General features: G+C 36.5%; 2 protein-coding genes and 1 pseudogene across 2 annotated transcripts; 1 reads left to right on the top strand and 2 right to left on the bottom strand.

Moving 5' to 3' along the window:
• Positions 1-851: 851 nt before the first annotated feature.
• On the bottom strand, positions 852-2,552 carry LOC145104871 (uncharacterized). Its single transcript, XM_079042036.1, has 2 exons — positions 2,104-2,552; positions 852-1,647 (listed from the first exon to the last, which is right to left on the bottom strand). The coding sequence occupies exons 1-2, from the start codon at positions 2,550-2,552 to the stop codon at positions 852-854; spliced, it is 1,245 nt and encodes a 414-aa protein (XP_078898162.1).
• A 4,444-nt stretch (positions 2,553-6,996) lies between these two features.
• LOC145109967 (putative polyol transporter 4 pseudogene) lies at positions 6,997-8,335 on the top strand (annotated as a pseudogene).
• A 1,200-nt stretch (positions 8,336-9,535) lies between these two features.
• On the bottom strand, positions 9,536-11,005 carry LOC145104870 (uncharacterized). The gene has a single exon (XM_079042035.1). It carries the CDS (start codon positions 11,003-11,005, stop codon positions 9,536-9,538), a length of 1,470 nt encoding a protein of 489 aa, XP_078898161.1.
• Between the last annotated feature and the right edge of the window lie 414 nt (positions 11,006-11,419).

Genomic DNA, 11,419 nt, shown 5'->3' with positions numbered 1-11,419 from the left:
AGAACGAGTGGAAGCAGTGGGTGTGGTGAAAGAATGAGCAAAACCCGTCTTTTTTTTTCTTAAAAACGCTACAGCACGTCAGACACGGCCCCGTGTCAAATGAAGGCAAAATGACACGGCCCGTGTCATTCCCAGACTTGATAAAATTTCAGCCAACTTTCAGACACGACCCCGTGTCAAATATGGTAAAAAAATGACACGACCCGTGTCAAACGTTCTGTGAGATTTCATAATTTTTTTGGTTTCGGCATCCTCCGGCACTCAAAATTCATTTTTTCTTTTTTGGTAATTCATTTTTAATTATTAGAAAGCTGAAAAGTCATTTGGAACAATTAAAAATGATGAAATACAAAAAACGAAAAAAAATGACGAAAATTCCCCCCGGGTTGTCTCCCGGTTAGCTGCCCTTGTTTTAAGTCGTTAGCTCGACTTGGCCCCTGAATGTGCTTCATTCTAAGTATGTGGGCCTTTCCAACACATCAACCTTCTTGTATGCTTCTTATCATCAATAAACTCCAAAATCTCCAGCACATCGTTATTTATATCGAACTCCTTTGCAAGTTCTTTGGCTTTGCTCCTGTCTAGTTTTCGTGACAAAGCTAACTCTAGAAATTCATTGTTAGAAAAGTGTAAACCTTTTTTAGTTGAGGGTTGGATCATATTCACAAGATTGACAGATTGAACATCGGAAGGAACCTTTTTTGCTTCATGAATATTGAAGTTGATAACTTCACCATCAAATTCCATAGTTAAAGTTTCGTTGTAGACATCAATTTTTGTTTTAGAAGTTTTAAGAAAAGGTCTACCCAAAAGTATGGAACTTGAACTTGGAAAGTCATCATCTCCCATATCTAGAACATAAAATCAGCCGGGAAAACAAATTCATTGACTTGCACCAACATGTCCTCTAGTACACCTTTTGGGTGTACTATTGACCGGTCGGCAAGTTGGATGATCACACCGATTTTGCTCAATGGTCCTACACCAATTGATTTAAAAATAGAATATGGTAGGATATTTATGGATGCACCTAGATCGAGAATGGCTCGAGGTACATAAATATTCCCCAATTTGCAAGGCACAGTAAAGACACCGGGATCCTTGCACTTCTGGGGCATCCTCTTTTGCAAAACCGCGGATACATTTTCCCCGACTCTTATAGTTTGGTTTCCTTTTATTTTCTTTTTAGATACACAAATATTCTTAAGGAACCTTGCATATCTAGGTACTTGCTTGATGGCCTCGAGGAGTGGGATGTTTATTTGAACTTTTTTAAACATTTGCATGATCTCACTCGCCTCCCGTTCTTTCTTTGTGCTCTTTAATCTTTCGGGAAATGGATCAGGTGTGGCTTTAGATTCAGTGACGAAGGGCTTCTTTTCGGTTGTTTTATCTTCCATCTTCTCTTCTTTGGTTGCCTCTTCGACCATTATTTCTTCTTCATCTTGATCAACTGACACTTTTGGACCATTGTAACTCTCTCCGCCTCTCAATGTGATGGCACACATGTTGTGCCTTGGGTTCGTTTCTGTTTTGGCGGGCAACTTTCCTTGAGATTCTAGTTTGCTTACGGAAGTAGCAAGCTGTGAAACTTGTTGCTCTAAGTTCTTTATGCTTGCTTTTGTTTCCTGTTGGAAAGCTTGTGTACTAGTTGCCAAACTCTTCACTATGTCCTCTAAGGACATAGTTGATGAACCCGCTTGTTGAGGAGGGTGTTGTGGCTGCCTTGGCTGAAAGTTTTGTGGTGGAAAAGGTGGTCTTTGTTGGTATTGATGTGGTTGACTTGGTTGATAACTTCCCTGTTGATTTCCTCCCCAACCTTGATTGTTGTTCCATTTTTGGCCACCCCATGGCTGATCGTATCCTCTTTTATTTGATCCGGAATAGGCTCCCATGGCTTTTGCTTCTTCATAATCTTCTTCTTGAAGTTATGGGCACATATCGGTTGGGTGTCCCACTTGAGTGCAAATACCACAAGGGCGGGGTATGGGTTGCACACCTTTGTCTTTAGCTAACATAATTACCACTTTTGTAAGCTCGGACAATTGAGCTTCAATTTGAGGAGTTTGGACTTCTTTTACACCTCGGGGTGCATCCGTGTACCATTCTTCATCATGGCTTGAATGCTTAGAATCTTCAGCCATGTTTTTCATTAGATTGCGGATTTCAGTTGGAGTTTTGTCGGGTAAAGACCCGCCACTTGAGGCATTAAGAAGCCTTCTTTCCATTGGAGTCATGTCGTTAATGAAGTATTGGAGGAGTTGGTATTCGATAATTCCATGATTGGGACAACGGGCACAAAGTTTCTTGAATCTCTCCCAATATGTGTGGAAAGCTTCTCTTTTATGTTGCTTGATTCCAATGATTTCCCTTCGTAGGGCTGAAGCTTTCATTTCCGGGAAGTATTTGTCCAAGAAAAGGCGTGCAAGATCTACCCAAGTAGTAACCGTCCCCGGTGGGAGGTCATAGAGCCAGTCTTTTGTTGCATCTTGCACCGCGAAGGGGAATGCCCTAAGCTTGATTTGATCCTCCGTGACATTGTATGGTTTCATGCCCACACACATAACATGGAACTCAGTGAGGAACTTGTGAGGATCTTCATTTTCCAGGCCTCTAAAGGTTGGGAGTAAATGGATGATCCCGGATTTTAGTTCTAAGTTGGTGGCTACCGGATATGTGATGCAAAGAGGTTGTTGAGTAACCTCTTGCCTCGCCCATTGGCGAAGGTTTTGCTTTGGTGGTGGATTTGGAGGTGGATTTCCTCCATAGTTATCTCCCATGGTATGAGTAGGAATTGAGGTTTCTGTGGGTGTAGAGGTTGGGATGTTATGAGTAGGTGAAGAAGGTGGAGTGGTATTTCTGGATGAGGATGGTTGAGGTGAGAGTGAGAGAGTTTCTATTTCAGTTTCTGACACACTTGAGAGGGGTATATCCTCCCAAATGTTAATAACCGGAGGGGTAGATGATGAAGAAGTACCGGAACCCGGTTGCCTCTTACGAAGCTTGGCTTGCTTCCGCAACTTCTTTGCAGGCTTCTCTATCTCCGAGTCAATTGGCAATGGTGTACCTATACGAAAAGATCTAGGCATAAACAATTAGTAACACCGTGTCCCCGGCAACGGCGCCAATTTGTTAGGCGTGTCAAGCCCAACAAATAAAGGGGTACGATATACTCCAAAAATAACACAACTATATTGCACTAAAAGGTAGTACAAGGCAAGCAGGGTCGATCCACAGAGACACGCGACAATCAGTATATACCTCTTTGCGCAAGGTACTATGGTTGCCAACACTAAAGAGGGGGGTTTTGAATGCAATGATTAAAACAAACAATTAAAAACACAAGTAATCAACTAAATGAGTGAATTAAATTTAGAATTTGTAAGGACTCCAACTCTATGTATGACAACTTGGCAATGTGATTCAAAGATGATTAGATATTGGCTCAATTCTATCTAAGTTGGTACTTGAAAGTGTTAATAAGCTCTAACACTTCTCATTCACTACATTAGTTAACCAAAACAAGCTCTTTGATTAACCCTAACCTTACTAACCTAATCTAAACAAGCTCTTAGAATTAGATTAAAAGGTTGCATTAAACTTTATGTGAATGTTCCTAACAACACCCAATACTCATCACAAGCTCGGGAGTGTAAGAGTGTGTGAATAAGATTTACACTAAATTCATTCAATGGAAATCAGTTTAGTGCTTGTTACTTAGTCCAATTCACAAAACAATTACGAATTTTGCAATTAGATAACTTGAATGACCTAACCCAAATTCAAATGGCCAATAAGAATCACAATTAGATATAAACATTTGATTAATGCAAAATCAAATTCACTAGATAGAAATTAAAAGCAAACATCAAGTCATATGATTGAAATCATAACTCAAGAAGTCAAAACATAAAGTTGGAGAAACTAGGGTTCTAGCCACACATGACAAGAACAAGATTAACAAGTCTAGAAAGGAAATTAAAGTACTAAAGTGCTTACAAAGATGAAATTAAAATGTTTCCAAATGAACTTCTTCAAGCTACAAACTAAAAACTTCTTCTAAGAGTCGTCCTTGGTCGCCTGGAGTGAATGAGAGTCTGTGTCCCCCCCCCTAAAAATCCCGAAATTAGATCATAAAAGTAAGTGTACGTTGATAAACCATTTGACACGACCAGTGTCAAAAGAGACACGGCCCGTGTCAGCTCTTCTGTGACAAATTCTTGTTTTCTTCAATTTTGCTCCGAAAAATCTGCATCTTTGTTTCCGGCCCTTTTTCACCATCCCGATTCATCTCCAACCTCCAGAACCACCTGAAATGGCATAAAAAGTGTGGAAATAAAGTGTGCCAAGTTTTGTCCCAAAACAAGTAAAATGCATGGATTATTACTAAATTGAAATGCAAAAGAGTAAATTAAACATGCTTCAATGGTGCATAAAATGCACCTAACACAATCATAGCCAGAAAAGGTCAACTCTACCATCCTTTTTAGAATATCATCTATCTATTTGAATTCTTTTGAACTTATGTAATGTTTATCTTTTAATGCAATCCTTTTTCATATTTAACTATGTTCTACTTATACAGTCAAAAAAAAAAAAAAAAAAAAAGACCCCCTCGAACCCATACAGAGCATGGACAACTCCAGTGGTTATATTTAAGTAAATCATTTAAATAAAATAATTTGTGGATAAATATCTCAAACAGTCTAATTAACATTTAAAATGTTGAAGTGTCAAGACATATAAGTATAAGGATGTAGCCAAATAATCAAGAGACCAACATAAAATAATACATTACACATACATATTAAATCTAAATAAAACATCTTCTAAAAATTCATATCTTTTCCCCATCTTCAATCTTTTCCTATTTCCTAATCGAACGCATGTCAATATAAATAGATTAGGTTTGAAAATAGTTAGCATTAATTTGAAGTTATGGTGGTTATTCTGTAATACTTTTTAGAAATTAAATATTCTCTTACTTATTCTTCTTACGTATCCTCCTACCATTTTTAGATGACGACAAGTGTAATAAAAATTTATTAATTTTATTAAATATGATAAGTGTCATGATCGTAGGTATGTAGGAAGATGATAGGAACAAAGAGTAAGAGGATATTTGATTTCTCGTATTTTTATATAAAGGATAATATGGTAATTTGAACCGTTGTTTTCTTCCGGTCATGCCTAACACTATACGCACAATTATTCATTTATTGTTTGGTTGATCATTTCCAATTAAGTAGTCTTATCCGATCTAGTCCATGTACCAAACGTTGTATTACTTCAGTTTGAATCGACTTGTAAGTCTTTACTGCCTTAATATTGAGTAAAATGGTTACTGTCTATTCAAATCAAACCGACCTCAACGGTTTAAGTGAGTTGTTAGTCTAAACTAACTTAAACATCAACTTGATCAATTCCAAAAGAGTTCAAAGTGGCTTTTGGTCGGTCCTAGCACACCAACTCTAAAATGACTAGTAGCATACTTATGTACATATTTCCTAAAGTACTTGTAATTCTAAAATTTGTTTAGGTTTTGATACGGTGCCTCTTGACCCCGCCATAGGGTGCATACCCCTTGACCCATGACATTCGTAAAGTTATAATCAAAATAGTCTTATACAAAATGACATATTGTACCAGCTAATTATATTATATATTAGTTGAAATCTCTTTTCATCTTAATCAATTATACAAAATGGTCGGATGATACTACAATCACCAAGATGATCTCTCAGTGTTAGATGAAATTGTTTATCCAAAGTGATTAGAAACATTGTTGGATTTAAGTTGCTCCAAATAAATATTATGGGTCTTATGAATGACGAAAAGAATTAACTTTTTGATAAGTTCCAATTGTTTAGTTGGATTTACAATAAAACATAGAAGCCTTAAGCTTATAATTATAAATTGGACCTGGTGGGTTCAATACCCAAAATTAAATTTTAAGCTACAAAGATTACATAGAACCCATGAAAATTTTCCCACGCAACCCCCCCCCCCCCCCCAAAAAAAAAAAAAAAAAAAAAAAAACTCCCTCCCTTCTCAATCCAAATCCATAGCGTTACAAGAGAAAGTTCGGTTTTCATGTTTAGGTTTCATCATCTTTATGCCATCCAGAAAACATATATTCGTCATACAATATTCATTCAAACGAATTGATTTCAAGAAAATGGGATGAAAATGGCGCTACAAGAAATGGATCTTGAACAAAAGAAACAGACGAGATTCAACACCAAGCATTTTGTATTTGCTTGTGCTGTTTTTGCATCTCTTAATTCTGTTCTTCTTGGCTATGGTTGGTACCCATTCCTCTCTTTCTTAATTATATTTACATTTTTTCTATTTTTTATAATTTTAATAATAATTTATGGGTTCCAAGAGCTTGGAGATTTTGACCCTATTTATAGTTGATTCAATTCTTTCTGGGTAACAATCTTTTTCGCATAATCTGTTTCACATTCATGATTCATGCCTTCCATCCCAATAAAAGTTTCTTTAATTTTCTGAAAATTTCCACATGTATTGGAGAAAGCAATGTGTTTTTCCTCCCAAAAACCATGTTAATTCTAACATTTACATTATAAATAGACAAAATTACATAAATGGTCACTTTTACTTTCAAAAAATCATAAGTTTACGTCTTATTTTTTTGTAAGAATGGTCCATATTGCTTCAATTTCTTGAGTAGTTGGTCTCTAATCTATATAAAATATTTTTTATATATTCTTTTATAAAAATACGTGTAGAAATCACTTTATATGATTAGAGACTAACCACCTAAAAAAGTGACTATCAATAAAAAATTAAGGACATGACATTTTGTAAAAGATAGAGAGACCATTTATGTAATTTTGTCTTGGTGGAAGTTAATCTCATTTATTCAGGCATAATTTTAAGTTTTGAAATTCTGATACCGAAAAAAAAATCATATTGGTATATACATTTTCCATAATTTCGTTTATTATTGATTATCATGACAGATGTAGGTGTAATGGGTGGAGCAATCATATTTATGCAACAAGATTTGAAGATAAGTGAAGTACAAGTAGAAGTTATCGTTGGAATCTTGAACATAGTTTCCTTAATAGGAAGTTTAGCAGGGGGGAAGGCTTCCGACACTATTGGTAGAAAAAGGACAATGGCTTTTGGGGCCTTTATATTCCAGTTTGGTGTGATCGTCATGATGATCGCACCAAACTTCGGAATACTGTTGATTGGTCGTCTTGTGGCCGGAATCGGAATTGGTTTTGCAGTATTAATCGTACCCATCTACATTGTCGAGATATCACCAACAACATCTCGAGGACTTTTAACCTCGTTTCCCGAGATTTTCATAAACTTTGGGATTTTATTAGGGTATGTGTCAAGTTATGTTTTCCGAATATGCTTGGAATCGGAATCATCCCCTCGGTGTTCATCGGATTTGCGTTATTAGTGATTCCGGAGTCGCCGAGGTGGTTGGCGATGAACAACCGGATTGATGAAGCCAGACTCGTTTTATTGAAAACTAATGATAACGAAATGGAAATCGATGAGAGATTGAATGAGATTCGAAAAGTGGCTTTGAATGCCAACGATGCTCGATTGGTTTGGAAGGAATTGGTGAATCCAACTCCGGGAGTTAAGAGAATGTTGATCGCAGGGTGCGGAATCCGATGTTTTCAACAAATAACGGGAATTGATGCGATCGTGTATTATAGCCCGATGATTTTTAAAAGTGCGGGAATCACCGGGAATTCCCATCTACTTGGAACAACGATGGCCGTTGGATTCACAAAAACATTTGTGATCGTGGTAGCAATCGTTCTTATCGATAGAATCGGGAGGAAACCGTTGTTGTACGTGAGCACAATCGGAATGACTTTATGTACATTAAGCCTCGGAATCGCGTTTTCCGTTCTTAAGAATAGTTCCATCGGAATGGAATCGGTTGTGGTGTTCGTTTGTGGGAATGTGGGGTTTTTCTCAATTGGAATCGGGCCGGTATGTTGGGTTTTAAGCTCCGAAATTTTCCCATTACGGCTACGATCACAGGCTTCGGCAATTGGGGTGGTTGGGAATCGGGTTATTAGTGGCATTGTGGCAATGTCTTTCCTTTCAATTGCCAGACGAATTACAATGGGTGGTGTTTTCTTTCTTTTTGCGATAATTTCTGGTTTTTCTGTTTTGTTTGTTCACAAATGTGTTCCAGAAACGAAGGGAAAGTCGTTAGAACAAATTGAAACGATATTCCAGAGTGCGAGGAGGGAATTGGAGATTGAAGAACAACGTCTAGTTATGTCCAAATCTAAATATTAAGTGGCAGTGTGAATTATGGCTATAGAATGATTTTAGACTGTTTAGAACACAATTAGTAAGTGAATTTTAATATTTTTTCTAGTCTATGAGGTTTTTGAAAAAAAAAAAAAAAAAAAACGAAGGTACGAGCATCTCCGATCATAATCTAAAATAAAAAGATGGTGTAAAAAATGGATAACGAATTCATTGTTAATAATATCAGAAGATAAGAATCTTATCGTTTTATAAAATACCTTAAAACAAGGGAATTTTTTACTATTCTATGAGCAAAAAGTTACATTGTTTACCATTTTCTAAACAATTATATTTTATAAAATGAACCAATAATTCGTTGCGTATTTATGATATTAAACCTAATTTCTTTTCATCGCTCTAACTAAAACATACACACACAAAAAAAATCACTTAATATATCATAATAAAAATCTATCTATAGAATAAACCAATATCAAATATAAATATATAATATTTAAAATTTTAATATACATTTTAAAATTATCATTTTTATTTTACCGAGTTGTTATGATATAAATATATTTTAAAGTTGAACAATAGCTAGTTAAATATAATAATTGTTATGTTCTAATAAAAATATATGTAACACACTAATATATAATTTTATTATTAAAATATAAAACATATGTTTTTGAATATGATATGCGAGGAAGAAAATATATATCATCAAAAACTCACTATTTTTGTTTATTTCGATTTTAGGATCGGAGATTGCTTAAACCAAACAAAAAAAATTTATGAAAAAAAAAAAAAAAAAAAAAGATCCTCCATGAAATTAAACGAGATCAGGCCCAATTGTGACTGTGGTAGTTGAATCACAAAACTAGCATTGATCATTTGAACACGTATCAATATAGCAACATTGTTTTATGTTTTTCGTCATATATTTATATATATATATATAATCATAAAGTAATCTTATATCAAAAGAGAAAATTCCAGCGTATCAAAGATTTTTATTTTTTACCAGGCTACAACTTTGAATACACAAAATACAAGGAACTAAGATTGTGAACCAAGAGAATCAAATTTATATTCCTAAAAACAAATCAAACTCAATGAATATGTCTAGTATCATTCAAGAATCAAAAAACGAAAGTACAACTTTACACTCTTTTTACATCTAAGATTTGATTGTGAAGTGAACCGAGTTAGTTCGTGCATGACGAAAGATAGTTGTCTTGCTAAAAATAGAAAGTTGACGAATGAATCTTTATCCCATTGTACTTACAATATAGTCGCTGGCTGATGAATTGCAGAAAACACAATGATCTGATAAAATCTTCTTAAGAATGCTTCCATCTTCCATACGAAGCCCTCTACTTTGCTTATTCCAAAGATGAACAGTGTAACTTTGGTCTCGAATTTGTTCCAACTTCCCCCTCAAAAATCTTGCATCTGCCTCGTTTTTACCCTCACGGAAAAGAATCCGAACCTTGTCCCAGTTAACCGGGTAAAACGCCATCGGGGGTAAAACGGTAAAATTGTATCCAGGTCTCCCATGGAGTCTTGATACCACCCTTGAAACCAAGTAAGGACCATTGTGACCCCATTTGTTGCCATTGAAAGTTAATGCAAATTCTTCGATGAATTTGTAAAGTAAGGGATGCATTTTGTCGAATACCATGACTGCATTGTTCAATCTGCTCCAGTTCTTGGAATTTTGATCAACTGTTTGCGCTCCGATTGAGTTCTTTAATTTGGAGAAAGATTTCAAGACTATTACGTCGGTGTCGAGATAAACACCACCGTATTTGTATAACAAACAAAGTCGAAGGAGATTCGAGATGTTTTGGCCTAATGGGACATCACCGGAATGAACATGACCTCGGATTAGCTTTGAAAACCAAGATTCTGCCATGGTGCTCTTGAACAAGTAATCGAAATCAGGAGAAATTGCTGTTACTCGGAACCCTTTTTCGGAAAAGGGTTTGAGAATCCTGTTTCCTTTGATCGAATCCAATGAGTTTGATACAATCAGAAGACACCCATTTGGATTTGTTTTGAATATGGATTCAATTGAGTGAAACGTCCTTTCATTAAACGCATTCACTGGTGCAATCCAAGTCATAAAGAAACGGACCTTGCAAGAACCACCGTCGTTTTTCTTCATAAAGAACTCCTTCACCCTCGCCGGAAAATCTATTCCCCGGCGGCCGCGAGAAGACCCAAAAGCAGTCAACATCTTCAGTAGTTTCTTGTTTCTGGTTGAGGATGAATCCTCAGATTCAATCGTGAAACTGTGTGATTTACGCGAATGTGGTAAATGGGTGTTCGGAATTACATGTGGGTTTAGGTTTTCTTGTTTCCCGATCGCCATTTTTTCTCGACGTTGTTGTACTGGGTGCTTGAAAAACGGTACAGAGACGAAGTTTATTGGATCTCCGGTGCCGGTGACTCCAGTTTCTTCTGAGTTTGCTTGTAACGTCAAATGGGGTATTGAAATTTCAGATGGCGTTTCTTCTTTTACTGCGTGCATCAGTGGAGATGATGATGAAGAAGAAGATACAGAGATTAAGTTTCTTGAATATCGGCCTAATTTTGGCGGCGAGTGGGCGGTGCGATCAAGTGAAGGAATCTTGACGGAGAAAATGGAAGCGCCATTGAATGATAACAAGAAAAGGAAAACGAGTGAGATGAAAGCGAAGAGAGACCTCTTCTTGTTTTTGGTGTTGAGTTCCATTGAAGTTTGCCTCATGATGTGTGGAATTTCTAATGGCGATGAAGAGGAAGAGAGCAGGTGAGCATGGCGGTGCTTCGGCGATGGCGGCAATGTTTCTTGAACTCTGGTTTTTAATTCTAGAAAGAGAAAGAGAAAGAGAAAGAGGAAGAAAGAGGGGAGTCGGTGGTGATGAAGTTACATGCAAGCTCAATGAAGTTGATGGTGAGAGATTGACGTGGAGGGATGGAGGATCTATTTATAGTATGTGAGAGGAGTGATGAAGTAAGCATACGCATAGTGGGAAATAGAGAGAATACGTTCAACGATATGTTGCTTATAACAAATAAATGTCTTGCATAGAGGTGGCCATCACACAAGTTGCTTGATTCGGGTCCGAACCCGGCCCAATATTAGTCGTGTGAAAGCGGAGTTTAG

Source organism: Lactuca virosa, chromosome 4 (genome assembly GCF_052849685.1).
Source record: "Lactuca virosa cultivar CGN04683 chromosome 4, Lactuca_virosa_CGN04683_v6, whole genome shotgun sequence".
In the NCBI taxonomy this organism is placed as follows: Eukaryota; Viridiplantae; Streptophyta; class Magnoliopsida; order Asterales; family Asteraceae; genus Lactuca; species Lactuca virosa.
This window is presented reverse-complemented; position numbering and strand designations above follow the sequence as displayed.

Coding starts and splice junctions, on each gene's coding strand:
- LOC145104870 (XM_079042035.1), bottom strand. CDS start 11,005: ATGGAACTCAACACCAAAAACAAGAAGAGGTCTCTCTTCGCTTTCATC.
- LOC145104871 (XM_079042036.1), bottom strand. CDS start 2,552: ATGAAACCATACAATGTCACGGAGGATCAAATCAAGCTTAGGGCATTC. Junction 1,648..2,103: donor TCAAGCCATGATGAAGAATG/GTACACGGATGC, acceptor TTTGGCAACTAG/TACACAAGCTTTCCAACAGG.